This window comes from Denticeps clupeoides, chromosome 15, assembly GCF_900700375.1.
Source record: "Denticeps clupeoides chromosome 15, fDenClu1.1, whole genome shotgun sequence".
Taxonomy (NCBI): Eukaryota; Metazoa; Chordata; class Actinopteri; order Clupeiformes; family Denticipitidae; genus Denticeps; species Denticeps clupeoides.
The window spans coordinates 14,599,586-14,627,417 of NC_041721.1; the positions used below are offsets into that span (position 1 = coordinate 14,599,586).

Genomic DNA, 27,832 nt, shown 5'->3' on the forward strand with positions numbered 1-27,832 from the left:
ACATGTTAACATTGTGTCATGAACTGACTATTTGTATTTTTACAGAATGAACACAATAAATACATAAAACTTAACATAAAAAATCTACAGCTGTTAAATGTTACATTTAAGATACTATTGCTGAAAGGCAGCTTTATTAGTAAGCACTTGCAATAGATGTCTTGCCCTTCCTGTTTTGGGTCTCATGGGGCCAAATGTCTGGAGAGTCTCACTAGTGGTCGGTTACGCAACATTCGACAAACACACAGCAGCCTCAACTACATAACCAGCCTGACAATGACTTTACTCTAGGCCCAAATGTAAATCTTCAGGTTTATGTTTATGACACCAGCCCCAGATTATCTGATTTATCGAATGGACTCCCTCCACACTCTGCCTGTTCTGTGATGATTCCAGACCCCAGTCCCCCGAGGGACTGCAGCCATAAACTACAACCAGTTTACTGTACTGTAAAGGGGAGGGGCAGGCCAGGGGCCGCCTAAGGCTCTTTATTTTGCATGCGGCATTGTTCATTGCCGCTGCATTGTCCCGCTGTCCTTGCTGCATACGTTTTGGTTCTTGTCAAATCTTTCCCGACAGTGACCTTTGTCTTGCGGAATGTGTAGGTGTGTGTTTGCAAGAGTGTGTTCATTTGTTTGTGTCCATCCTCGTGTATTGATTGTTCCACTAGCTTTCATCAGACGGATAATGATGGGTAGGTTAAAGGGGAAGATGAAGGACCGAGCATGTCTGACTTTTAAACCTTTGTGTGTGTTTGTGTGTGTGTGTGTGTGTGTGTGTGTGTTTATCATTTGTTGGGTAACAGGCAGGAGAAGTTGAGAGCGGAGAAATTGTCTTTTATTTCTCTTCATTTGTTTCCCATTAAAGGCCCATTTTATGTGACCTATTATGGAAACTCCACCCACGATTTCAGCCGTGCACTGAGCCTGATAATATATTTTGTAAATGGACGGTAAAATGGGCGGACAGTGAGCGTGTGGTCAGAGGTACAGCAGGATGTTTAACCGGGGATCTGGGAACTATGGGGTAGAGAAGTTTATCACGCATTTAACTGAGCGAAATTCCCACCCTTGGATTCATTTTGAACAAGTTCAAGTTCAAGTTTGTTTTATTTTTCATTTATTTATCTGCAGGATTCAGTAAGAGTATCATTTATACCGTACAAATATAATAACAGAGTCTGGAAACACAGGGATCATTTTTCTCACAACTACTCAATGGAGGAGTCACAAAGAAAGCAAATATTCTTTAGAATTATCTCTCTTTACATTCGTGAGCGCTTTTGTTCATTAGCAGCCAGTAACATAAAATGAACTGGTTGCATAAGTGTGCACACCTTTAAACTAACACTTTATTGAAGAAGCATGGGAAACTTGGGCTTTAACATGAGTATTAACACTTTTTTATATCTACAGTTCTGAGGTGGGGAGAGGGAAGTGCATTAGTTCTGTGTCCATTAACCCGGGTTTCCACGGATCTTTAAAAAGTATAAAAATTGGATTTTCCAAAAATGCTTTTACACTGATTGTGCGGTAAATTGAGCGGTTAGGTGATGCGTTTCAACTAGCGAGAAAGATGCAAAGATAGTGAGGAGTTGCGGTGTTGAAATGGACTCTAGCCTCTGGCGAAAGCAATGTCTTCGGTGTGGGGCAACTTTGACCATGATGTTAATAAATCTATAGACGACATATTCTCGACAAGGTACGTGGCTACGAAAAAATATACATAAATAAAAAAGGTTCGCCGACAGTATATGGTCATAAAGCAGCAGTCCAACTAATGCAACACACCTCACATTTGAGCTGTAAATCTTGGCAGGTTCAGGCTCAATTTCGATCATTGATTTTAGTTGGGCTCAGGTTGGTTCTAGCTTGCGTGGTAAATGAGCGGGCAGCAGTGTTGCCAGATCCTATCATATCAGCAGCTTTTATTTATATATATATATATGTGTGTGTGTGTGTGTGTATATAAAAACAGTCTTGAAAAGTCTTACATTTGGCCTCCTTAAACCTGCAGAAAGCCTGATAAACACACATTAGCACATATAAGCAAATGCTATTGTGTGTATGAACACTTTCATACACACTGGACAGTGGTGGAGTTCCGAGATAAGACTGAAGTGAGCATCAGGGTACAGCACGAGGGATCTCAGCTCTCCTCTGTTCTCCCCCAACCCCCACGTCCCTCTCGCACTGTCTCCTTTTTGGGCGTGCTGGATATTATCTCACGTCGTCTGTGGAGGGCCAACAGCCAAGGCTGAGGAGTAAAATGGTCCCCGTGAGGCAGACCAGTGGCCTCCCAGTGGCTGAATGAGTGTGAGAGAAGACGAGAAGTGGTCTGTGTCATATCCAGCCGCCACAAAAAGTCATCCCTCAGACAGTGGAGTTTACACTTAAAAGGTGACCTTAATTTCTGACATTTCTTTTTTATTGACGGTCTTTTCCATCCTGTACAGGATGTGCTAAAATCATTACGACTGTTATAGTTCCTCCTTTTTTTTCTTTTTTTTCTTCTTCTTCTAATGATTATATTCAGGATTTAGTTATTAGAATTAGCGTTTTTTTTTGTAAATAGTAGTTTCTTTCTTAAACATTTAGACTAACCTAGACATTCACTGAACTCTTTACTGTAAAGTATGTTGAAAAGTGCTGAGTTATATTTTGGATGACATCTCTGTACCCCATATATTTCAGTTTACACATTTATTACTATTACTAAACACCATCATAAATATAATCTAATGTGCATGACCAATCAAGCAAGTTTTAGAGAGAAAGAATAATAAATGCCTGCCCTGAATTATGTGCGGTACATGTGAGATACAGCAACAGGAGAGAGGTGGATGTGAACTATTTAGGTCTGAGAAGGTTCGTGCCAGAGTGTATTTTTGGACCTGATCTTGCTCGTCATGGTGCAGTGAGAAAGTTGTGAGCAGCATCGCCATCTAGGCACAGATGATGGAAATACACTGTCTCCAGGTCACTTGTTCCTGTCATTTGTCCTACTACCGTGGTGGTAGTAGCATAGTGGGTAACCCACTCGCCTATGAACCAGAAGACCCAGGTTCAAATCCCACTTACTACCATTGTGTCCCTGAGCAAGACACCTAACCCTAAGTTGCTCCAGGGGGGGACTGTCCCTGTAACTACTGATTCTAAGTCTCTCTGATAAATGCTGTAAATGTAAATGCTTCTGAATTGGTGTCATGCAGCAGATAACATCTGGAATACAGGGGAAGTGGTCTTTGTGGTGGAAAGATTTTAGATTTGTTTTCCTCACAAAAAAACTTTCAGACCTACTCAAACCACCCTATGCTGTGTCATTCTTGTCATACAGTCATGCATTTCACCTTTCCTACGTTCCATGTAACTCAGAAGATGTGTTCTGAGTGCTAAAACATCGCCCCTTTCCTAGGTGTTAAAAATAACTGAAACAAATATAAGCTGAAAAATGGACACTGCTGGTGCAGCCATGCATGTTTGAACCACCAGAGCCAAAATTCAGTTCAGAACCAGAGGAATGCAACAGAATAGTAAAGATTTTAGCGATAGGCATTACTGACTAACCTCACCTATTACAAATAGTTTATCAATAATTAACAGAACAAAACATGCTTCGTCACTTTTATCCCTGTCACAGATCAACCTATCACGATTTCACACGATTTCTGCTATACCGAGTTTATGACCACTTGGAGCATCATGTGAGAACTTTCATTACTACCGACAGGTCATTTTCCATACATCACATTATGGGAAGCTGAACGAATCCCAGGACCTCTGATTTACTATGCAGAAATAAGCAGCCGTGCTGTGATAATGATAAATGCCGGGATATGTTGTGCTAGGAGCCATTATAGCACCGCAGTTCTTACTGATCATGTGGCTGAATGTTATTTAGAAGACCAATAAAAATTCAAATTCACTTTGTGGATGAGACAGAGAGAGAAGATGGGGAGTGGTAGATGATGCAATATGGGATTCATTTCTCATTGTGAAGCCTTGACAGCACTGACAGCTTTGTGGGTTTTTTTTAGGTGTCCTTTGTGTATGTGTGTGTGTGTGTATGTGTGTGTGTGCACGCGGGCGTTGCCTATATTTTGCAGGAAGGAGTCACCTTGGTACAGAGGAAGGGGGAAATTTGCCAGGTTTAGTCAGTCCAGTGAGACCCATGGTCAAAGCATCTGTGTGTGTGTGTGTGTGTGTGTGTGTATGTGTGTGTACAGTGTGTATGGCTCTTGTTCTATGTTGCCAGGGTCGTCCCTGTGCTGCGTGTTCTCTTTCTTCTGTTTGAGTGTGCTACATTTTCGCTACACTCCCCGTGAGAACTAGCAGGCCACGTTTACAGATGCGTGGATCTGTTTTGCCATGTTCTGACCATGACTATGTGACATGTTCCACCATGTGACCTCGCCCTGGACATCCCACCCAGAGTGGTAGTTTCAGACCTTCTCTCTGTTTCCCAGGGAAGCCACGTCGCTTACAGTACATCCGAGGAGCTGTGAAGAGAAAAGCCGCTATACTTCGTAAGGCGTGTGCGTCTGCATGACAAACACTTCAAAGAAAGACAAAAGATCTTAACAAAGCATTCGTTAAAAATTGCAAGTAGCCTGTGCAAGCCCTCCCGACCCCTCCTGTTCCTCCAGCTCCCCCGAATCCCCTGCATCAGGCTACCCTCCTCTGCGTGCCAGCGACAGTCCCATCTCCCCCACCCCAAAAACAAAAAATTAAATAAACGACCTGCAGGAGTCCTGCATTGAAATCCCCCCTGTCCTGGATTAATATTCTGAATATTCATCTTGTGCATGTGCATTCTGTATTCTGAATATTAAAAAGAGGAGTAATGGTTTGAGAAGATACTGTGGAGAAGATACAGTGACTGGGCCCTCATTTATCAAACTTTAGTGAAAGTGTTTCTGTGGTCGCTGTGACATGACGGCCGAATATACGCACATTTCCAAATAGAAGTACTCGTTTTTGTTTATTAGCCTAGCGGTCATGTTGGAAACCCTTCTAATACCCCCAATTCATCATAAATGGCCAATTGGGCAATTTACTGTATTTATTAAGTGTAGTTATCATCTTACATTCACCCATGTTCTGTTTGGTGCTCAGGTAATTTAATGCAGAGTTCGCTAATTTTTGATAAACGAGGCCCTGAACCTTGTGCATGTTTGATCCAACCAAAATCTCGGTCTGAGTAGTTTTAAGCCAATTATTATTCATTTGAACTTAATGACTTTAGCTCGGTTCTGTCCCACACATTTCAGACAGCAGCAAGGTTCTCAAACCCCTGCCGGACCACTGCACAGCCTTCCCCTTTCCCACTCAATTTGGCCCGGCGAATAACATTGAATAATTGAATAATAATTTCTCAGTTCAAGACTTAAATAATTAAGAATGATTTTGCAGGGTTTTGCAGGGGGTTGAAATTTTAAACATTGCTGTAGCAGCATAAATTCTTTTGTTCAGAACAATGATCAGTATTATTAGATTTTCTTTATTAGATTGACTGTTTGACAATAATTGCTCCTAGGATATGTTTGACCTTTGACAAATAATGACTGGATTCGTATTGGTTTATGTTGATAAAATTTTCATATAACCCTGTTTTTAAGTGCTTTTACCCATCATACATTCTGATTAAAAATGTATTTAAAAAGGCACTCAATTCCCACAATTCAGAAAATGACATAGCAAAAGTTATATAACTATTTCTTTTTTCATGTACTTGCTGTACTGCTATTATTTACTCAGAAGCTCTGCATGACCTTGTTTCTACTCTTTACCTTCTGGTGATACATTTCCGGATAAGTGCCAGCAATGTCTTACTGTATGTGGGGCCTGTGTTGAGGGTAACAGGGTGTGAGGAGACTGAATGTCACAACGGCTGATAATCTGCTTTGAGCTCTGCTGCCGAGTCCCAGCGAACCCTGAAGCATGCTGCTGGGCTGCATGACACCCGGGTGTCTCCAGCCAATCTCCCACTCTCCTGAGTCTTTTGGGGGGTTGGCTGAGGCCTGGGGTTTTAGGACTCAAATAGTCATTGTTTGTGCCTCTTTTATTGATGCATTAACATGTGTGAGTTAGTTTGTTCTGTTTTCTCCAAATGCTTTGGAGGGAACTGAACTGGGATTTTCAGTTTATCGAGTTCTCCAACGGCTTTGTTCCAGTGCAGTAAGTAGGAATGGTAGGGTTTTTTTCTTCATGTGCTGGTTCTCCTCCTCCCTTCCCTTTTCTATAAAACAAGAACCTCCAGAGACAGGTTCATATGCTCCAGCAGAAGCACACAGGCCACCCATCTCTCACCTTGGAGAGGTTTGCAGATGCGTTCAGTCCCGCTCACCAACGCAGTGCAGGCCTGGAGGTTTCTATTAGGTTTCAGAAGTTATTTTACAGCTTTGAATAAGTTTTATAAATCTGTTTGCTCACTCACACTTTGCCTTCTGTTTGAATTTTTATCTCAAGCCTGTGACAGAAATCCCAAGAATACAATCAGAAAGGACTCAAGTGTCAGATTTCACCTCGTTGTTAACGTGGGCATATCACTGTTAATCCTGGTCATTTATCAGCCTGTTGCCTTGTCTCTTTTTCTCTCTGGTTTGTATGTCGCCTCACAGTCAGCATGCCAGCAAGCGAGAATGAGTCAGTGAACACAGACAATGCTCCAGCTGGAGATATGGAGGGAGAAACCTGCTGCACCAGGCTGGCGTAAGTCTGCTTCTGCACACATCTCTCTCTCTCTCTCTCTCTCTCTCTCTCTCACTCTCTCTCTGACACTGAGCCTCTTTCTTTTTACTCTATACTATTATTTTCCCCTTTTGTTTCTTCCTTCCCATTTCTGTTTTTAACCTTTTACTCTGGGGAACTTTTTCAACAGCTCACCCACTGCCCCTTTCTAACTCTCTTCAATAGGATTTTTATGGTTCAATTCTTACCAGTTTTTACAGGAAATGTGATGTGCTAAGACTAATTTCTTTCTTTGAAACAGACTGTATGAAGCAAATCTCTTAAAATATGGATTGTGTACAAACATTAAGATCAGTCAGATTGATTTTAACAGAAGAAGTCTCTGTGTCTCTCAGGTTATGTTCAACACAAGCACTGAGATTTGAGACGAGTTTTATCACTATGTTGCTAACAATCTTTACAATCTTTACTGTATTCAAGTTAAACCAAATATCCTATTCACCTGGATAGATGGTGACCCTGTAATCAAAACACACATACATGTACATACATATATTATGTGAACATACATATTTTTTATTTATTTAAGTTTACGTGTACACTTAATATGTATACTTACAGTTAAATATAATATTCTATATATTTTTGCTGCTCTTATTGTCTACTGTCCACTTTCTGCTGTGACAGTGCAAATGTCTAACTTAATAAAAGATTATCTAATCTTGTCATATCTTACCTCATCTTACCAACTCTTTTTATATTAATAATGCTGATAAACTGCGAGCACATGTCCTGTTTGTACGGCTATTAATTGAAATACCCCTTTGAGGAAGAAGTACTCTGCATGTAATATTTCTTTCTTTCCTTCTTTGATTATTTGGGTAAATTTGTTAGCATGTCTGCATGCTTTCTGGCATGACATCATCCTTTAAGTGATGGATTTCCGGTGATCACGTTTTCTGTACCTTCTTTCCCGCATGTCCCACAGAACTGTGCTTTACCCCTGCAGCCTTTCAGTCTCGCCGGGCCGACGAAGGCCGGTACCTTTTCTCCCGGGCCACCATTTCATCTCTCACCTGCATGAAGCCATCAGGGAGTCTAGCCGCTCTTAACTGTCTCGGGGAACTAGCGAACCTCTGTGCTGAAACGCAGCTTCCAGCTGTGTGGAAATAAAAGCCGGGGGAGAAACAAGCGCTCAGTGGGCCAAGCAATCGCTTTGATCGATGAGGTGTAGTTGAAGACGCCCCAGTAGCGTGCGTACAGTGGGCGATGGGAGGAGCGGGCTGCTGTCCAGAATCCAGTGGTGTTTACTTTCATTTAGCGCTGAGGCAGCTCGCTCTCTCTCTCTCTCTCTCCATCTCTCTGTTTTTCTCTTCCCCATTTCTCCATATTTGTTTGACACTGTTTACTGTTGGAGTCTCTCGCTCGCTGTCTCTTATTTGCTCCCACTTTCTTCGTTGCCCTCCCCTGCGCTGTTCTGAAACGGTCTTCCATAATGTCACGTCCTTGTTCTGTGTATAATCCATTCTGTTTTGTGTTCCAGAAATAGGATCTCCAAATCCAAATTCAGGTTAGTATGTGCCATCACTGTCTGCTGCTGCAAACAAACCAAAAAAAAAAAAGAGGCCTGGTCTCTGACCCTTTTCATGTGATTGGCTCTTTCTGTGTGTGTGCACACGTGTACCCGTGTACTTTACGTTTGTGTGTGTTTGCTTGTGTGTGTTTGGTACTGGACTCCCCCTTTAAAAATGCAGTGCATTCTGTGTGCTGCGTCTGGACTCGATTGCATCGAAGCCCAATTCCTAACAAGCACAGCTCTGTCGGACAGACGTGATTTTTGCAGACAGAATTCAGAATAAGATTTTTTTTTTTTTTAGAAATGCATCACACACCCCTCTCATAGTCAGATTAAGTCACGCATTTATTACAGTAGCGTACAGCATCAGTCGCTTTAAAATGTGTGTTAGAGCTGTTAGTGTTGCTTTTATTCCAACAGGTTAGTCACAGTTGACAAACTGAATCTCTCCAGTCTTCCCCGAGAGAGGCTGACGTGGGACAAACACCCCCATGCACACGCAAACAGACATCCAACCTTACTATGGTGATGAAGTGCAGCGGGTATCCCTTAATCCCCTCTCATCTGTCTTCACTCTCACAGCCGGTACTCGCGGCGCTGGAACCGGCTGTGCCGCCGCAAGTGTCGGGCAGCGGTCAAGTCCAACGTCTTCTACTGGCTCGTCATCTTCCTGGTCTTCCTCAACACCCTGACCATCGCTTCGGAGCATCACAAGCAGCCTGACTGGCTCACTGAAGTCCAAGGTGCTCACGCCCACATACAGGATAAGGGGCTGGATAGATCGATGGATAAATTCATATTATAATTATTGTTTTTTTTGGCCGTTGTTTTGCAGATATTGCCAACAAGGTCCTTCTGGCGCTGTTCACGGGCGAGATGCTTCTAAAGATGTACAGCCTGGGTCTGCAGGCATACTTTGTGTCTTTGTTTAACCGCTTTGACAGCTTTGTGGTGTGCGGCGGCATCCTGGAGACCATTCTGGTGGAGACCAAGATCATGTCGCCTCTCGGCATCTCTGTGCTGCGATGCGTACGGCTGCTCCGCATCTTCAAGATCACCAGGTGCAAAGCTTTCACTTTCACAGGCAGAAATATCCACTGCACTTACATGTCCAGCACCAACTCATATATATCTTGTCACGATGGCTGGACATGGCGAGGAAGGAGGACACATATGCATGACATCACAAAACAGGACAGGACCAACATGAAACTCCATCTGAACTCCGCACCTGGAGTAGCAGGACCGGATCATGACACACACACACACACACACACACACATACACACATATGATAAATATATATAAATGATCTGGTCCAGCAGGGGCTACTTCGAGTGCGGAGTATTGGGCCATCAGGGTACATTTTGCTGTTTTTCTCTAAATCAGCCGTGTTTGGTGCCGTGGTGGCCTAGTGGTTAAGGAAGCGAACCCGTAATCAGAAGGTTGCCGGTTCGAATCCCAGCCAAGGTGCCACTGAGCAAAGCACCGTCCCCACACACTGCTCCCCAGGCACCTGTCATGGCTGCCCACCTTAGGGGAGGGGTTAAATGCAGAGTCCACATTTTTATATTTGTGCACTGGGTGTTGTGCTGTGGTGAGTCACATGTGACAACAAATCGCTTAATCACTAATCACTTCATCTTAAATTTACTCTGGAGTGTCAGCAGGCCTGTATTTGTTGAAGGAAAAAGTAAAAATGCTTAAGCAACTGAATCTGTTGAGGCATAGCAAATGTTTGTAGCGTTCTCTTGTTTTTGTGACCAAGTTCACATTATGACAGCAGTTCTTTTTTTTCCCACATTGCTCAGATACTGGAACTCTCTGAGTAACCTGGTGGCCTCGCTGCTGAACTCCGTACGCTCCATCGCCTCGCTCTTGCTGCTGCTCTTCCTCTTCATCATAATCTTCTCCCTGCTCGGCATGCAGCTCTTCGGTGGCAAGTTCAACTTTGACGAGACGCGCCGCAGCACTTTCGATAACTTCCCCCAGTCCCTGCTCACTGTGTTCCAGGTGAGAGGAGGCAGTGACACAGACTCTGGTCAATTGGTCACGCTTTACAGCGGAGTCTGGGGGGAGGAGTTTAGATGCAAAACTGGTACAAAATACTGATTTATTTCCTTCACATGTCATAAAACTAAGCAGGTATCTGACACGTTATAACTTCTTTATAACATGCTTATAACGTGTTTATTAACATTTTGGAAAATGTGCTGATAGATTTTAACAGGCGAGGACTGGAACTCTGTGATGTACGATGGGATAATGGCGTATGGCGGTCCATCATTCCCAGGGATGCTGGTGTGCATCTACTTCATCATACTCTTCATCTGTGGAAACTGTATCCTTTTGTTCAACAGGACATTACACCTTGACACTTTCATATATGTTTAAATTGACAAAATTGTGTTTTATGTAAATGTATTATGCTTATGACATTATGCATTTGCATATATCAATGCTGCTTTCATGACGAAGTGCCATAACTCAGCCTTTCAGATATTCTTCTGAATGTCTTCTTGGCCATTGCTGTGGACAACCTTGCTGACGCAGAGAGCCTGACTTCAGCCCAGAAAGAGGAGGAGGAGGAGAAAGAGAGGAAGAAACTGGCCAGGTAGTACTAATAATGGATATTGCTCTGATAATGGTGTCACAGCAGCTTCCATTTCTTAAAAAGTTCATGGAGTACAGAGTAATGAATGGCATGGATCTTCTGTGCACGAATTGGTCATGATGCATGATCTTACTGCTGTTACCAATTAATATGATTCTGTTTAGGCCAAGGAAGAACCATTTCTGCTTCAACCTCTCAAATTTGCTTTGGGGCCATGAATCCCTTGATAAGTTAAAAATGTTCCCTTCTTTTTCAAGCCAAACTGCAATTAAAGAAACCCCCAAATTAAATGGCCATTGCAATTCCATCTCAAGGGTATAATTGGCTCATTAAAGCATATGGCTCCTGTGCTACATTTAATAACTGGACAGTAAAGTTTTAATTGCTGGATGACTTGACACGGAGACATTATACCTTACTGGGTTAATGTGCTGCTCCTCCTACAACCTCTCCTTCTCAAGGACTTCAAACAGCATTTTCTGTAGTCTAGGCCATTTTCATTTTTTTTTCATTTCAAGTCATCTCTAGTAAAAGTCCACTAAGCTTCCACTTGCAATTCCTCTGTTTTCACCAGGTGTGTTAAATGTAGAACTCCTAACTCAGAGGTACTCCCCTCTGGCACTTTTCCACACCACTGGTGTTATTACTGTTGCTAGAGACATGTTATCCAACGGTCTCCTGCCACTTTAATGACAGCTGAGGGTCAGAGGTGCCAGAAATGCAGTTCATAAAACAGCCTTTCAGGTGGCAGGATCTGTCACACGGAAACCTACTGCCGCTACTTCCCACCAGCAAGCATTAATGGAGTGATAGTACTGAAATGAAATTCGAGAACTTATTTTATATTAATTCTCCCCCAAAAATCCATGTATCTACTTTATCATGCTGAAAATGGAAAATATCTTTTTCAGCATTTTTTCCTCAGAATGTCAACTGTTATTGTATTTTTTTTTTCTGTCCTGATCTGTCTCGGTGTTCATTTAGAGAGGGGTCTGGTTTTGTTCATGCCTGGAGGCGATAACAAGATAGTTGCTGAGTCTATAAGGAGTTAAAACTTAATAGATCTCCTTCAAATTACCCTAGGACTGCAAGCCCAGAAAAAAGACAGGACAATGAAAAGCTGCCACTGGAGGAGGAGAAGAAAGAGGAAAAGATTGAGCTGAAATCCATCACATCAGATGGAGAGACTCTCACTGTCACTAAGGTGTGTGCTTCCATTTTCTTTTATTACTAGAAAAAAAAAAACGTCCGGTGACATAGCATGACATTTTTTTAATGTTGCCCCTTCATTAACCAGATTAACATTGATGAGTACCAAGGTGACGAAAATGAAGAGAAGAACCCGTATCCTGTGAATGACTTCCCAGGTACCGAAGTCCCGGTGTTAAAACGTAAGGGTAAAGTCACGTACTGGGTGAAGCACGGTTGACAGTGAGTAGAAGCTTAGAACCAAAGTACAAAAAAACTCCAACCTCAACAACACACCTAATCAGCATCTCTCTGGTTCTTGCTTCTCTTGTTGTCTGGTGTGTTTGCCCTTAAATGTTTGTTGTCTTTTCTGTGTGACCTTAATATGTTCTGTGTGACCTTAATACTTGAAATTTGTGTTTAGCCTTTGATTGATTTTAAGAGCAGATACCTAGAAAAACCAAAATGATCTAATTTTTAATGTAGGCCTTAATCACCAATGTACTGTGCATTTTGCCTTACACCAATCACAATTAGGTAATAGTTAGCAGAATTAACACATGGATCCTCCTCATTTCCTAAAAAACATGAATAGGCTTAGACAATGTTTTGATGTATGAAAGCAAAGAGTAGAGATCCTTTTCGTGATAGCAGAACAGAAATATTAGATGGATGCCCTTGTTCCCTTTTGCGGATAAAATAAAAATAATAAATTCTACATGTCAAGTTGTGTATGTAGGGAAAACAGTGAGATTATAAATTTTCTCTTTTTATTTCCTTTTTTTTTTGTCTTTTCAGGAGAGGAAGATGATGAGGAGCCTGAAATGCCAGTGGGCCCGAGGCCCAGGCCTTTATCTGACGTCCAGCTTAAGGAGAAGGCCGTCCCCATGCCTGAAGCCAGGGCCTTCTTTGTCTTCAGCAACACCAACCAGTACGACAGGATCTCTTCTCCTGTATTCTTTCTGGGATGTAACATGAATCGCTGTGAAATTCTCCATTCCTCCCTCTCTTCCAGGTTCAGGGTACTCTGTCACAAGATCGTAAACCACAACATTTTCACCAATCTTATACTTTTCTTCATCCTGCTTAGTAGCATCTCACTGGCAGCTGAGGACCCGGTGAAAAACGACTCCTTCAGGAATCAGGTTCATAAGCTTCACCATTAGTCCCTTACATTACTCAGCCAGGCATGACCTCCATTTATGCTGACATCATATTTTTCTCTTCCTGAAGATACTATGCTATGCAGATTATGTCTTCACGGGACTCTTCACAATAGAAATTATTTTAAAGGTACTGCTTCACCTTTTCTGTGATTCATTAGGCTAATAATGACTTTATAATCGTAAAACACAGGTTCTTTATACTTGCTTGAACACAGCATATGGACAGATGCAAGGGTGACTATACAGGTATACAGTGAAACAACAAAAATAGAAAAAGAGTGACAAGGTATAAATGCAACAGGTACAAGAAAGGTCCTACCAAACCAAGGCAGGTGTGTATACAGCTCTGGGGAAAAATTAAGTGACCTCTAAAAAATTTTCTTACATGGTTTAAAAAAAAAAATTGATGGTTACTGCAATGTAATCTCACCAAACACGGAACAGTTTAATAACCACTGATGTGGACTTAATCCTAATATCTCATTGCATTTTGAACGCTTGCTAATTAAGTTTTTTTAGTTTTATTATTTAGTAGTTTGAATTACCTGTCAGCTCAGAAAAGGTTTTGATGAAAACTGGAATTTTGATTCAAATGTGATCAGTATGTTATTTGTGGAATATGGTAAAATTTTACTCATCCTTGTTAAATATGCTGAGACACGGATTAAGAATTAATGCATTATAGCAACAGTCAGGGTTGGAAGGGGAGATTGTATTGGTTTGAGCATGTACAGAGGAGAGACCCTGAGTAGGTTGGGAGTAGGATGCTGAGGATGGAGCTTCCAGGCAAGGATGGATGTGGTGAGAGAGGACATGCAGGTGGTTGGTGTGGAAGAAGAGGATGCAAAGGACAGAGGAGAAATGGAGACGGTTGATTCACTGCGGCGCCCCCTAACGGGAGCAGCAAAAAGAAATTTTGCTCAGACACAAGCAATTTTTATTTTATTTTAACTCAAGTAAACTTTTTTAATGTTGTTATTTTGGGGTTTTGCGTGTAGAATTCTGAGGGAATTTGATCTATTTTGGAATAAGGCTGTAACCAAACTGAATGTGGAAAAAGTGATGAACTGCATATTGGCCATTATCCCTGTGACTATACATTTCATTGGATTTTTCTCTCTCTCTTTGTAGATGACAGCCTATGGAGCCTTCCTCCACAAGGGCTCCTTCTGTCGTAACTACTTCAACATCTTGGACCTGGTGGTGGTTAGCGTGTCTCTCATCTCCTCTGGGATACAGTAAGCCAATGCCAATGTGTTGGTCCAATTGGGTGCCTATAACCTGTTCTTGGTTTCTTTTTTTGCTTGTTAGTGCCACACTGTTTCTTAATACGTACACTTTGGATCTGTTTAATTAAGCCATGTTGTGTTTGGAATGCAGGTCAAGTGCAATTAATGTAGTGAAGATCCTTCGGGTTTTGAGAGTATTAAGGCCACTGAGGGCCATCAACAGGGCCAAAGGCCTTAAAGTGAGTCCTGGGCAAGGCATCCATGTTCTTCAATACAACTTCATATTCTAACCCAAATAAGAGGCAAAAATTGAAACCTGCACGTGTTCTTTGTGTATGTCTGTGTCCTTAGCATGTGGTGCAGTGCGTGTTCGTGGCGATCCGCACCATCGGGAACATTGTGATCGTCACCACCCTTCTCCAGTTCATGTTTGCCTGCATTGGTGTACAGCTCTTTAAGGTGAGGGGGCTGGGCTGAATGAACTCGGCCACTCGGCTCATTATTAGTTTCTGGAATGCTTACAGTGTATTGAATTATTGAATGGCGATGAACACATACAGATTTCTTCAAACTGTTGGGTTCTTGTCCTTCAGGGCAAGTTCTACTTCTGTACAGACTCCTCTAAACAGACACAGTCAGAGTGCAGGTCAGTCTATCCTTGTTTATAATACATTTTTTATTCAGTACATTTTTTAATATATAGTACTTGCAACACTACTAGTAGTGCTATAGGCATAATCTGTTTGCCCTTGAGGACAAATCATGCGATAATTTTTGAAAATTGTCATCATTTGCTCCCATCAGTGTGTAATACTTTGTTTCAATTGACAAATAGCAGCTTGTTATATATGACCTTAAACTGTTCTCTGTTTGCAGGGGTTCCTACATCTTGTACAAAGACGGGAACGTGGGGAAGCCTGAGAGAGCACAACGCATCTGGGAGAACAGCGACTTCAACTTTGATAATGTGCTGCAGGGCATGATGGCTCTCTTTGCCGTGTCCACCTTTGAGGGCTGGCCAGGGTGAGTTGCCCCCCAAACCCCATCTTTCTCTTCTCTTTTTTTCTATTTATACTCACTGCCTTTTGTCTTATATGATGTTTTATATTCAGTCAAGCATTTGGCTATTCCTTTTTAACTGCATGTTGCTTGGGTCAGGCACTAACCCTCAGATCTTTTTGTCTCTTTTTTCCACCCTAGGCTCCTATACCGAGCTATAGATTCCCACGCAGAAGACATTGGCCCGATATACAATTATCGTGTGATCATATCCATCTTCTTCATCATCTACATCATCATCATTGCTTTCTTCATGATGAACATCTTCGTCGGCTTCGTCATCGTCACTTTCCAGGAGCAGGGAGAACAGGAGTACAAGAACTGTGAGCTGGATAAAAACCAGGTACTTTGATTGGAAGAGGGTGGTTATCATATTTAACATTTGTTTACTAATGGCTTTTCAATTTAAGCATGTAGTGCTGCTCAGGACAAAAATATACACACATCTTTTGATTATGTGATTGGTAACAGTAATTATAGGATGTAGTATGCTGTGTGCTGAAAAAGAACAAACTTAACATTTTCCGCCATATTACAGAATCATCAGTTATGTAGATATCACATAATTGATTATTGCAACAGAAGCAGAAGAGTGTCTTTGTCCTGTGTGCTGCAGCGGCAGTGTGTGGAATACGCTCTGAAAGCTCGGCCACTGCGTCGGTACATCCCCAAAAACCCTTACCAGTACAAGGTGTGGTACGTGGTCAACTCCACCTACTTTGAGTACCTGATGTTCACCCTCATCCTCCTCAACACCATCTGCCTGGCAATGCAGGTGAGCTGCTGTAGACAACACGTCACACTGATTTCTGCTTGAATGCAAACTTTAATCACACCGCCTATATATATATAAAAACGGCGGTGTGATTAAAGGTTGCATTCCAGGGACTTCCTCACAAGTTTGTGTTTCGGATTCTCCCTCATAGCACCATGGTCAGTCTCAGTCCTTCAACAAAGCCATGAACATCCTCAACATGCTCTTCACCGGCCTCTTCACCGTTGAAATGATTCTCAAGCTCATCGCCTTCAAGCCGCGGGTATGTTCACCGACCACATTAGCCTTTTTTTTTCACTGAATATTCCCCCTGCAGTAATAGCAGCCCTTGTTGGGAAGGTATATATATATTGAAGAGGTGGGGTAAACTGCCGTAACTGAGTAACGCTGCTCATTGCTTATTCAGTTGATGACATTTAGCTAAAAAGTGCAGCATTTAATCAGAGTGCTTAATATTAATTTCAATATCTTTCAGTTAAGTAAACAAATTTTGGTAATTATACAAAGGTTGTAAATACAACATTTGAATAATATTGTATTAATTTTTATTAATCAATTGTAATTCTGACTTTTTCCTTTAGGCAAACAAGCTTACTGTGGCATCAGAAAGCCACTGTTGCTAAGATTTGCATATCTAGTTTTTTATTGTTTATCTTTATGAGTATCAAATGCCATTTTTTGTAGGTGGCACCTTTGACGGTTTGCTCTCTTCTGAAGACTTGATCTCTCTCTCTCTTTCACATTTTGCTCCTGTGCTTCAACTGATCTTAAAGTGGTCTATCCTGAGGCACTGTGTGATTTTTTTCTATTTTATTTAATCTTATTTGACTTATGCCCTTTATCTTGGTGTAGAGACTTCTTACTGTCTTTCCTTCTACTTTGGGAGAAGTTCTTACCAAGCACCTATCTGTCTTGTTTCCCATAATAAAAAAAAGACTTCTTGACCGTGGTTGGTCAAACTATTTACAAACTCTACAAAGGACCTTCTGTGAATGTTGTAAGTGTGAAGTGCCATTTGCAATGGATTATTATGGGATGTAGAGGTCTTGTATATCTTCCATGCTAATAACTGCTATTGCAATCAATGCTTAACCTATGAATATTCATTAACACGCCAGTGCATTGCTTATTAAGCTCAGTTTTAATTAATTAATTAATTAATACTAAGAAATTGGAGATCTTGTTATAAGATAACTGTGTTTGAAGTTACATGGATGTTCTGGGAAAATGGATCCATCAACTTTGAGCCTGTCCACCCACAAGCTTCTGGAGCAATTACAGCTATAATTCGCTCTTGGCTTGAAAGTAATGCCTGTCTAACTTACCTCTCTTACCCCCCTCCTTCCCTTCACTTGCCCCTTCCATCCTGTGTAGGGGTACTTTAGTGATCCTTGGAATGTTTTTGACTTCCTCATCGTAATTGGCAGCATAATAGACGTCATACTGAGTGAGATCAACGTAAGTACATCGGCACATCTCCCGGTCTATCCAGCTCCCTCTCTCTCTGTCCGCCTACCTACCTTTTCTCTCCCTCCTTTTTTACTTCTCTTCCCCTTTTTTCACTGTCCGTTCTCCTTTAATGGTCTCCAACTCTCCCGGCTGCCATCCCCTGGTCTTTGTTTTTTTTTTCGTCTCCTCTCCCCAAAGTTCATCCAATCCTCTCTGGCTCCGCCCTTCCCCACCCCACCCCCCCTGAAGGCAAGAAGGATGCTTGTCGCACAGGTTTCTACCACGCGGTGAGAGGGTCTTTTCAGAGTTCTCCTGCTGTTGAGGGATGCAAGTGCGCGGCTGTAGGCGTCTTGCCGGTGCTAGGCCGTATAAAGAGAGAGAGAAAGAGAGAGAGCAAACACGTTTTCTTTTCATTTCTTTTGTTTATTTCATGGTGACTGGTGAAATCACATTGAAACTAACCAAAGAGCCCCACATGTCATTTTTTTGGAACTGTCATTTTGGTTGTGAATATGCTGTGATTGTGTTAATACTGTTTCCTCGTGGACAAGCATGACTGGTTGTTGGCTCCCCCCAGTCACATCTTGGATTTCTTTCTTTTTCAATTGTTTTTTTTTAATAATATCATTTGTTTTGAGAGTTTCCCCTTTTTTCTCCAATGGACACAAGTAAATATCCATATATAACTCTTTTCTTTCTTATTTTTCTTCTCTCTCCTCTTTTTATTTGGTTTTCCTTTCTCCCTCTCCCGTTTCTTTTTTCCACACGACGCAGCATTATTTTGTTGATGCATGGAATACATTTGACGCCCTTATAGTTGTGGGTAGCGTTGTTGACATAGCAATCACTGAGGTTAACGTAAGTAGCCCACTTTTAGTCTGCCTGCCTGCTCCTAATGTTCTCATGTCTGATAATCGAATAGAAACAAGACTATTGCATTGTCCCAGCACTTGTTTTTGCCTTTACTTTGACTCATTCAGCTCATGATCAACATCCTTTCAACTGACCTTCTATCAGGGCATGAACAACACTGTATAAGCAGAGCAAACAGGGTATTATATTCTGGCATTTTTCAATATTGCACACCCTGAATGCAAAGGCACCGAAGAAGGAATCAGTGAATCTGCTGCATTGGCTTACTTATGCAACGAAATCATTTATAGCCAAATAATACATCAGGGAGAGAAAATGAAATTAGTTTATTTTTCTTGATTAACCTTCACTGTCTGCATACTTGATTTTACCATTATTCAGTAGAATATATATTAGTATATGCATTGTATAATAACAATCATCATAATCCATTGTGCACTGTGTCAGGTCACAAGCCTTTAAAATCTCTATGATAGAAAAGCCTGCTTTTCGTTCAAAAGAAAGAGCACAAATAGCCACAGTTATGCATGTTCCCATTCACTGAGATATTTAAAATTAGTTCTAATTGCATTTAGCTAATAATATGGAAAAACATATGTACATACGTACATACTGTACACAATACATGCAAATAATAAATTGCATGATCATAATAGCATAATATTGTTCAAAGAATATGAGATGTGAGAAGGGAAATAAAGGTTTCTAATTTATTTGCAAAAAGTTCTCCAGTTTATAGAACCCCGTGAATGTGCTTTCTTCTCTTTGAATGCAACGCTCTCTAATCACGAGAAGCTGGCTAAAGTCCTTCATGACTGATGCTATAACATCCCAAGTAAAACCTCATAATACATGTACTCTGTGCCAGAGATATAGACCCTCTCTGTTATACAGTCTTCTGATTCCACACTTGCTTTGTTTTGAGTTTTGGGTTTGGTCACATCTTCATTTGATCTTCAGGCATGACCTCAGTCTGTTTTGTTGGATGGGTTGTAACTTCACCCTATGGACTGCCATTTTTTAAGAAACCCTCTGCACTTCCTCATGTTTAACAGTGATTAACAACAGTTATTTAACATACTAACAGACTATGAATTGCACGCACACTTTATGAACAGATACATGCGTGTGTGCGTGTTGAGCGGTTCAGCTCACTTAGCCAATCAGACACACTGGTCTTGCATCTCTCTGCCCAAATCTTAGCCTGGATCCCTCTTTAAAAAAGATCAGCAGGTGCTTCTTAAAACCCTTTTAAAAAATGTCCCAACCTTTTTTTGACTGTGACATAGTGAGCGTAGTGAATGAATTTCTTAGAAAAAAAAGAAGCATTTTACAGCTCGGGTGCCTTGCTGAAAAGCCATATTGCATCTTCCCCTGAATGCCTTTTCTCTAATTTCTGTCCAAACTGATTCCTTCCATGCACCTTTGCTCTTTGTATGGATGTTTTTCTCTCTGTTTTCTTTTTATTTCCTTGTTCACCCCTGAAATCCTGGGTAACACTGGTCTCTGGCCCACTCTCTACACTAAATTAATAACTATAAAACTATATAATTTGTGTGTGTGTGTGTGTGTGTGTGTATACACACACACACACACACAGACACATATATATATATATATATATATATGTGTGTGTGTGTGTGTGTGTGTGTGTGTGTGTGTGTGTGTGTGTGTGTGTGTATATATGTATATATGATAAACAATTAATTAATCATTTACATCCCAAATACAGTACTCCTAAAAATGTGAGAGGGTGAAACCTGAGTTACCCAGACAGTTGAAATGTATTAAAAATGTGCAATGTGAGATACACAGTATAAATATGTTTTTTTAAAGATCTGCCTATATTTCACTGTTCACAACAGTCTCACATTTGCACAGTCGGAACATACAAAAATTGGAATCCATTGTTTTCTGACCTTGAAATGATTTAATATGCATGGTCCAAGTTGGCCAAACCGCTGCAATTCTGGTAATGCCAGGCTTTCTGCAAGCAATTTTTTGAGTGCATTGCATTGCATTTGAGTGCATTGAGTGCATTGCATCTATTGGAGTCTAAGTGTGCATTTAAAGCATTGCAGTGGTTTTGTGTCCAACACGTCCGTAATAAACCTATGATTCCCATAGCATGTAGACACACACAACTGTTGTACCCACCTTTCTTACACACGTACCCCAGCAACACCTCCCATTTACACCCTGACCCCTCCACTCCAACTCTGCACTAATTGTGCACACATATACATATGACCCTCCCATGTCCTCTTCAGATTCCATACATAATAAAAAAAACCTGTGCACTTTAGGATTATTAAATGTCTAATAACCTACATTTCCACTAGCATATTATATTAAATAACATTCACAAAACCCTCAGTTGGATGTCACTTTATAGCCATCATATAATTAAGGCAACCACTGATATGCATGAGCATCAGGCTTATTGTAGGTTTAGTTATTTTGAGGTGTGAGGCACATCCATATGATAGGTTTCTAGCCAGGAAAAGCCACAAGAGGTCCAAGAAGCACTATCAACATTTTCTTTCATGATGGGTATATAAATCATATATAGCATTGAACTTACAAAGCCCTTGAATGTGGAATACGCTTTACTACTTGGATTTTTTGGCTAGAAACCCATCAGATAACAGAACTGTTGTTTACTAATCCACATATACTATTTATATAAAGTTGTTGTAAGAGAAGAAAATGAAGTGTGTTATCTGTCCTGGTGCTTAGCCTCCAAATTGTGTGAAAATGTGCTGTTGGTCCACATGCAGCATTAGGCTCCTTGTGCACATATGTGTATGTCTGATACAACCCGTCTGCTGTGCGCACACTCAGACTAACCAGAGTCCCCGTAGAGCACCGCGGGCAGCACAGCCGTGTTCCCAGTGCCTGCAGTACCCAGAGCGGCCAGTGGATGGCTCTCTGAAGCAGAGACCATGCACAGGCCCTCAACCCTGTTTACAGAAAGACAGAGATTGCTATAAAGGCGCCTCAAGTCCCACACACAGACACGCACAAACAGTTCTTTAGCTGTAGGGCGAAGGGGGCGTCCAATGAGACGAAAAAAAGTGGCAGAAAGCACATCTTAAATATGACCATAGTGCCTTACTAGACAATAATTTTTTTAGGTTTTTAGCAACAAAGTAAATCAGAGACAGCCACTTTAGTTTATGTAAAGTGTTGGTAAAGTGAGTTTTTCTGTAGATAACGTAAATTATGTATGTAATCCTGACATACTTGCACAGCCACGGAAATACATGCACACACATAGGGCCCCTCAACGCACAGCTAAACACTCCTATTCATACACACACCCCAACTCACACACACACATCCCACATTCTCCCTGTGTCTCGGTGAGGGAGGAGTGCGCTCATATAGCTGTGATCTGTATGCCTTTCTTTAAAGCCTGCTGACTCCTCCTTGTCTCCCCACTCCTCTGCGGTAAGAGCAACGGTACGGACAGACGGTAACCCTTTGCCAGCCAGCCCACCTTCATCCTTACATCACTCATCTTCTCTTCCTCCTACTCTCTCTGTTTACTCCCACACCCACCAACATCTGCTCATATCTCAAAGCATGAACCACCCCACCCCACCCCACCTTCAGGACACCGGTGCCGTAGCATAGGCTTTTACTACACCCGCCCCCCCCTTCTTCCTTGCTGTGTGAGCTGGTGTGGTTTCGCTGCTGTGTGTCCATTGCCTTGCCCCTGCCACCCTCCAACACCCTTTTTTCTGATGAGTCGTCATTGGTGCGTCGTGGTCATGTGGTCATTGTTTTATATCGCTATTCACCAGAGAGGCGGGCACCTTGGTCTTTACTATTGGGAAAACACTGGTGTCTTTTAAGGACCCCAAAAAAAAATGCGTTTTGCAGCATGGATCAATGCAGGTCACGCAAACTTACTGATTGCTGTGCAGTCATTTTTGCCTGAGGTGGAGAAGTCAGGTTGTGCGAAAAGTGAAAATCTCCACCAGTGTTTTGTTTCAACCAACTATTGAACGGCTTGGTAGGTGCATGAGTGCAGCAAAACCATGGCGAGATTTTACTTTCTGATTCTACTCTGTTCCACCGTATCTATTTATGTTTTTTTTTTTTATTTGAACGTAGTAGGCTGTTGTAAAGGCAGCGTTTATTTAAATACTAAAAGAGGCATTGCATCCATCTGCAGGATGTGTTGTTTTTTTTTTTTTTACAAAGCCACCAGTTGTAGTGATCTGCCTTAACTCTGTGGGTTGTTAATGGTCAAACTAGAGATATACTGGATGATCTAAATGGTATATTAACATATTAACTAATTTGTATTTGTGTGTGTGTGTTTCTGCATGTGTGTGTACATATGGATTTGTGTACATACTTGTATACACACTGTGTATACAATCCCGTGTGTGTGTGTGTAAACCAAAGGGACTGCAAAACACCGAAGACAACGCCAGGATATCCATCACATTTTTCCGGCTCTTCAGAGTGATGCGGCTGGTGAAGCTGCTGTCTCGGGGAGAGGGGATTCGGACCCTGCTCTGGACGTTCATCAAGTCCTTTCAGGTGAGGGCACTCTCCGCTCAAGATGTTGTTTGCTTTTTGAAAGTTTCCTAATTCAGTTCCCCTTTTCCTTGAGAGCTCACTATGGTTCATAGTACGGTGTGTATGGTTCCTTGACTGATGTTTTGATCCCACAAGAAGGACAGAAGTGATGAAGGAAGGTGGCCTGGAATCACCGCTCATAATGTTATGGCTTTGGAGACCAGTACATCATGCATCTCTGATCATTTCACATACTTCACTGTGAAATTCATGCAGTATCTCTTTTATATTTGGTCTTTGATTTGGCGCGAGCCATGAATATCTCTCTCTTCTTCTAATTCCAGGCTCTTCCATATGTAGCCTTACTCATTGTGATGCTGTTCTTCATCTATGCTGTCATAGGAATGCAGGTAAGGACTGTGGTTTTGGTTTTCTGTTGACTTTCCTCTTACAGTAAGATCTGTCTTTGGTTTCTTCTTCCTGTTTTTTATTACAATGCATTTAGCAAATTTGTTCTCTTTGAGGTCTAATGTTCTTCTGTCAGGCTAATGGATTTTTTTTCCTTGCAGATGTTTGGTAAGATTGCACTGAGGGACAACAGCCAGATCAATCGCAACAACAACTTCCAGACCTTTCCTCAGGCCGTCCTGCTCCTCTTCAGGTTAGTCTAGCCCCAAGAATGAACACTTTGACTTCACATGTGTTGCGCCAGGTGACACATCTGTCACAACGTGTACGTGAATTACACTCAGGTGCGCCACTGGCGAGGCATGGCAGGAGATCATGCTGGCCTGCGCCCCCAATCGGCCCTGTGAGAAGGGCTCCGAAACAGAGCAGACCAGTGAGGACTGCGGTAGTCAGTTTGCCATCATCTATTTTGTCAGCTTCTACATGCTCTGTGCCTTCCTGGTGAGTAGCTTCCACAGGCCAGCACTTTTTTTTGCATTACTGATTTTAGATCTAGTGTCATGCCGAGCGCGGTGAGAGATGAAAACACGTGGTGAACAAAAAGAAAACCTGGCACAATGGCTGAACATAAAGACAAAAGAACCACAAATGCTCAATATAACAGGGGAGTGAGGCAAATGGCAAACTTAAAGGCCATCAGCAAAGTAACCAAACTACACCAGTTGTTTTTTTTGTTTTTTTTTTGACTCATAGATCATCAACCTGTTTGTGGCCGTCATCATGGACAACTTTGATTACCTGACACGAGACTGGTCCATACTGGGACCTCACCACCTAGATGAATTCAAGAGAATCTGGGCTGAGTATGACCCAGAGGCAAAGTAAGTCCACTTCCATTCTCAGTATTGGGGTATTGTCTTTGTGTTGCCGAACATTATTAAAATAATAATCACAGTCTAAACAGTCTCACTCTTTTGTAACGTGTGTAATGTTGGCTAGTACTTATATATTTGTATATTCTTGTGTTCTCATGTATAGATGGTAGAGCCTTAACACTTGTGTGTCAATTTTCTTGTGTTCTTACTTGTCACGACTTGGGGTTGAAGGGAGAATGAGAAATGGGACATCATGTTGGCAGGAGAGGATTTTTAAGAAACAGGCACAAAGAAACTCAAAACCAACCTGAGGCCTGTGTCCAAAAATGACAGGAACTCATCAAACACAAAGTGTCCACGTTAATGTTGCAGCCAGATTCTGTGCTTGTTTCTGTCTTTTATGGAGCCCAGGTCAATCAGGCCAGATTGGTCTGGTCTGTGATTGATTAGGAGCTCCTACGCAGCGGCCAGCCTTGACATTACTGTCCTATTGCGATTGTTGGACTTATATATGCACCCTTCGTGTCGTTGGACTATACTGCCCTCAGTGTATATGCAACTTTGAAACTTGGGGCAAAAGACTAGTTGAATTCATCACATGGTCATGAGTGTTGAGCCGTGTGGTCTGTTTACAGGGGCCGGATAAAGCATCTGGATGTTGTCACACTACTAAGGAGAATACAGCCACCTTTGGGCTTTGGGAAGCTGTGTCCACACAGAGTGGCCTGCAAGGTAAGTAATATGAGACCTATGTTTTTGGAGTGCTTTTAAATTGGAAAAGTTTGAGACATACAGTGATAGTCCTTTTTGCCACATTCATTACTTCTGATCTGTTTCTATAGCGCCTTGTATCGATGAACATGCCACTAAACAGTGATGGCACAGTAATGTTCAATGCAACCCTGTTTGCTTTGGTACGCACAGCTCTGCGTATCAAAACTGAAGGTAATTTTGCTGATCTTCCCACATATTTTCAGAGAATCAAGTGTACAGCTTGTGTACTTTAATGTGTGTTTTGTATGATTTTATGAAGGTAACTTGGAGCAGGCGAATGAAGAGCTTCGAGCTATAGTGAAAAAGATCTGGAAGAGAACAAGCATGAAACTGCTGGACCAGGTGGTCCCTCCTGCAGGAGGTCAGAATATAATAGAAGCTGTGGTGGAGATCAAAACTTACCATGTGCACATGCTGAATATTTTAACATTTAATTTGCAATCTGGGCTTTTTTTTGTGTCTTAGATGATGAGGTGACGGTTGGGAAGTTCTATGCCACATTCCTGATTCAGGAGTATTTCAGGAAGTTTAAGAAGCGGAAGGAGCAGGGGCTGGTAGCCAAGGTTCCACCAAAGACTGCTCTCTCACTGCAGGTGGGTGTAGAGAGTAAAATTTTTCATTTTGCTCTACTGTCATGGCGGTGGGAAGGTGCAAGAAAAACTGGACACATTCGCATGACTTTCACTGAACATGAGATTCAGGACAAGGTACAAGTACACACAAACTGTCGGGATCCAGTCCGGAAGGGGATACCCCAGATCAGAGTTTTCTGTGTCTGCCTGTATAAAGCTGCCCTGTTCATTTCTGTTCGCCGTCAGGTCGTTGTTTGGTGATCGTGTGCTTTATTGTAATAAATGCCACGTCCGGCAACTGTGACCCAAACATATAAAGACCCAACACTGACTAGACAACATGAGGCTAAACACATACATCAGGCGCACACAGTCAGGAATTAGAATGAGGACATAGACACCACGAAACTCCTTAGCAGACCACCAAAGTTAGAACTGTGACAGCTTCAGATATACAGGCTGGTTTGGTGTATTAAATACGACACCAATGTCCACTTTAAAATGTTCTGTTTCTATGTGTGTGTTATTGCCTAGGCGGGCCTGCGGACACTTCATGACATGGGCCCAGAGATCCGCCGCGCCATATCAGGAGACCTAACGGTGGAAGAGGAGCTGGAGAAAGCCATGAAAGAAACTGTTTGTGCTGCCTCAGAGGACGATATCTTCAGGGTAAAGGTCTGCCACAATTGCACAATTTTTACCTCACTGCCATCGCTTCTGCTGGAGCTCTGCCTGCTTTACCATCCTGCACCACCAGGCTTGTCCAGAGAAAGACCAAACACATGCAAACATAATGGCAGTGCTCTGCATGATTCATTTAAAAATAGTCAGCATTTGCTACAAATGTATTTATTAAATTCATACATTTGATTGATTGTTTTTCCAACTTTTTTTTTCCTGTAACGTAGAGATCAGGGGGGCTGTTTGGCAACCATGTGAACTACTACCACCAGAGTGATGGACGCAGCAGCTTCCCACAGTCCTTCACCACCCAGCGGCCGCTCCACATCAGCAAAGCAGGCAGCCCTGGCGAGGGCGAGTCACCCTCGCACGAGAAGCTGGTAGACTCCACCTTTACCCCCAGCAGCTATTCATCGTCAGGCTCCAATGCCAACATCAACAACGCCAACAACACAGCAATTGGCCACCGCTTTCCCAGCCCATCCATCAGCACAGTAGATGGGCACAGTGGGCCGCCCCTCACCCCCGTCATGCTGCCTCACTCCGCCTGGTGTTTCCCGGCCAAAAGGTGTGTGATTTGAGATAGTTTTAGGCCATGGCAGGTTTTTCTAGACTTTTGAAAATAGTTGATAGGTTGTCATATTGGTACATTGTACTGAGAGGAGAAAAAGTAATATCCTTAAAAAAATTTTTTACCTAATTAAACTACATTAAACTATTTAATTTTACCTAATTAAACTACAGACTTTTCATTTAACATAAACTTCCTCTTAAAAGCAAAGATGTCCTTAGAACGATTAAATTAGAATTTCCACTGTATTTTCATATGATGAATTATTATTGTCATTATGAATCCTACAGCCTAATAAGAGTAACTTATTATCCTCTGTCTTCAATTAATATGGCGGCCAGTATGACCAGGACGTGTTTCTATGACACCTTCATGCGGTACGTTCCTCATTAGGAAAAAATACAGTGGCATCAGAATGGAAGGCCTTGGAAGGCTCTGTCCATACCACTGTGGATCTGTGCTTATTGCCAAAAATGTGTGGATTGGCCCATGAAAAAAACATTTCACACCCATTTGCTACCTGCCAACTCCATATATTAGACCCCTCATAGGTGCTACTTACATACAGAGCTTGTGTGTCAGCCCATAGGGAGCTGCTAAGATCCACCCTGGGGACATCAGTGCAGTAAGTGTGTAGTGTGTTTCCACAGAGCAGAACTGTTTCAGCACAAGCTAAAGCCTTCGTCATAAAGCTTTAGCAGAAGAGTGGCTGTGTATAGGGTGTTGATATGTGCTGGCTTGATGTCCATTGGAGTAAGATATACATCCAAGAGCAAAATCAGTCCGCCAAAACATTA

The 27,832-nt window shown here is 42.0% G+C and overlaps 1 protein-coding gene across 6 annotated transcripts in view; it reads left to right on the plus strand.

Moving 5' to 3' along the window:
- cacna1c (calcium channel, voltage-dependent, L type, alpha 1C subunit) overlaps positions 1-27,832 on the plus strand; it is a 181,555-nt gene that overhangs the window by 145,422 nt on the left and 8,301 nt on the right. The window contains exons 10-43 of one of the 6 annotated variants that reach the window (XM_028954337.1): positions 6,620-6,710; positions 8,233-8,259; positions 8,848-9,008; positions 9,101-9,326; positions 10,077-10,278; positions 10,486-10,606; positions 10,765-10,879; positions 11,963-12,083; positions 12,177-12,270; positions 12,866-12,998; positions 13,083-13,212; positions 13,301-13,360; positions 14,365-14,471; positions 14,614-14,701; positions 14,814-14,921; positions 15,056-15,108; positions 15,339-15,485; positions 15,663-15,864; positions 16,138-16,296; positions 16,448-16,558; positions 17,671-17,754; positions 18,520-18,603; positions 22,036-22,083; positions 23,038-23,175; positions 23,499-23,564; positions 23,724-23,815; positions 23,907-24,063; positions 24,316-24,443; positions 25,073-25,169; positions 25,280-25,382; positions 25,471-25,572; positions 25,677-25,804; positions 26,318-26,458; positions 26,692-27,032. In XM_028954337.1, coding sequence (XP_028810170.1) covers positions 6,620-6,710; positions 8,233-8,259; positions 8,848-9,008; positions 9,101-9,326; positions 10,077-10,278; positions 10,486-10,606; positions 10,765-10,879; positions 11,963-12,083; positions 12,177-12,270; positions 12,866-12,998; positions 13,083-13,212; positions 13,301-13,360; positions 14,365-14,471; positions 14,614-14,701; positions 14,814-14,921; positions 15,056-15,108; positions 15,339-15,485; positions 15,663-15,864; positions 16,138-16,296; positions 16,448-16,558; positions 17,671-17,754; positions 18,520-18,603; positions 22,036-22,083; positions 23,038-23,175; positions 23,499-23,564; positions 23,724-23,815; positions 23,907-24,063; positions 24,316-24,443; positions 25,073-25,169; positions 25,280-25,382; positions 25,471-25,572; positions 25,677-25,804; positions 26,318-26,458; positions 26,692-27,032 — 4,165 coding nt within the window. The remainder of the gene's footprint in view (positions 1-6,619; positions 6,711-8,232; positions 8,260-8,847; positions 9,009-9,100; positions 9,327-10,076; positions 10,279-10,485; positions 10,607-10,764; positions 10,880-11,962; positions 12,084-12,176; positions 12,271-12,865; positions 12,999-13,082; positions 13,213-13,300; positions 13,361-14,364; positions 14,472-14,613; positions 14,702-14,813; positions 14,922-15,055; positions 15,109-15,338; positions 15,486-15,662; positions 15,865-16,137; positions 16,297-16,447; positions 16,559-17,670; positions 17,755-18,519; positions 18,604-22,035; positions 22,084-23,037; positions 23,176-23,498; positions 23,565-23,723; positions 23,816-23,906; positions 24,064-24,315; positions 24,444-25,072; positions 25,170-25,279; positions 25,383-25,470; positions 25,573-25,676; positions 25,805-26,317; positions 26,459-26,691; positions 27,033-27,832) is intronic. The other 5 variants (XM_028954338.1, XM_028954339.1, XM_028954341.1 and 2 more) reach the window with 5 other exon arrangements.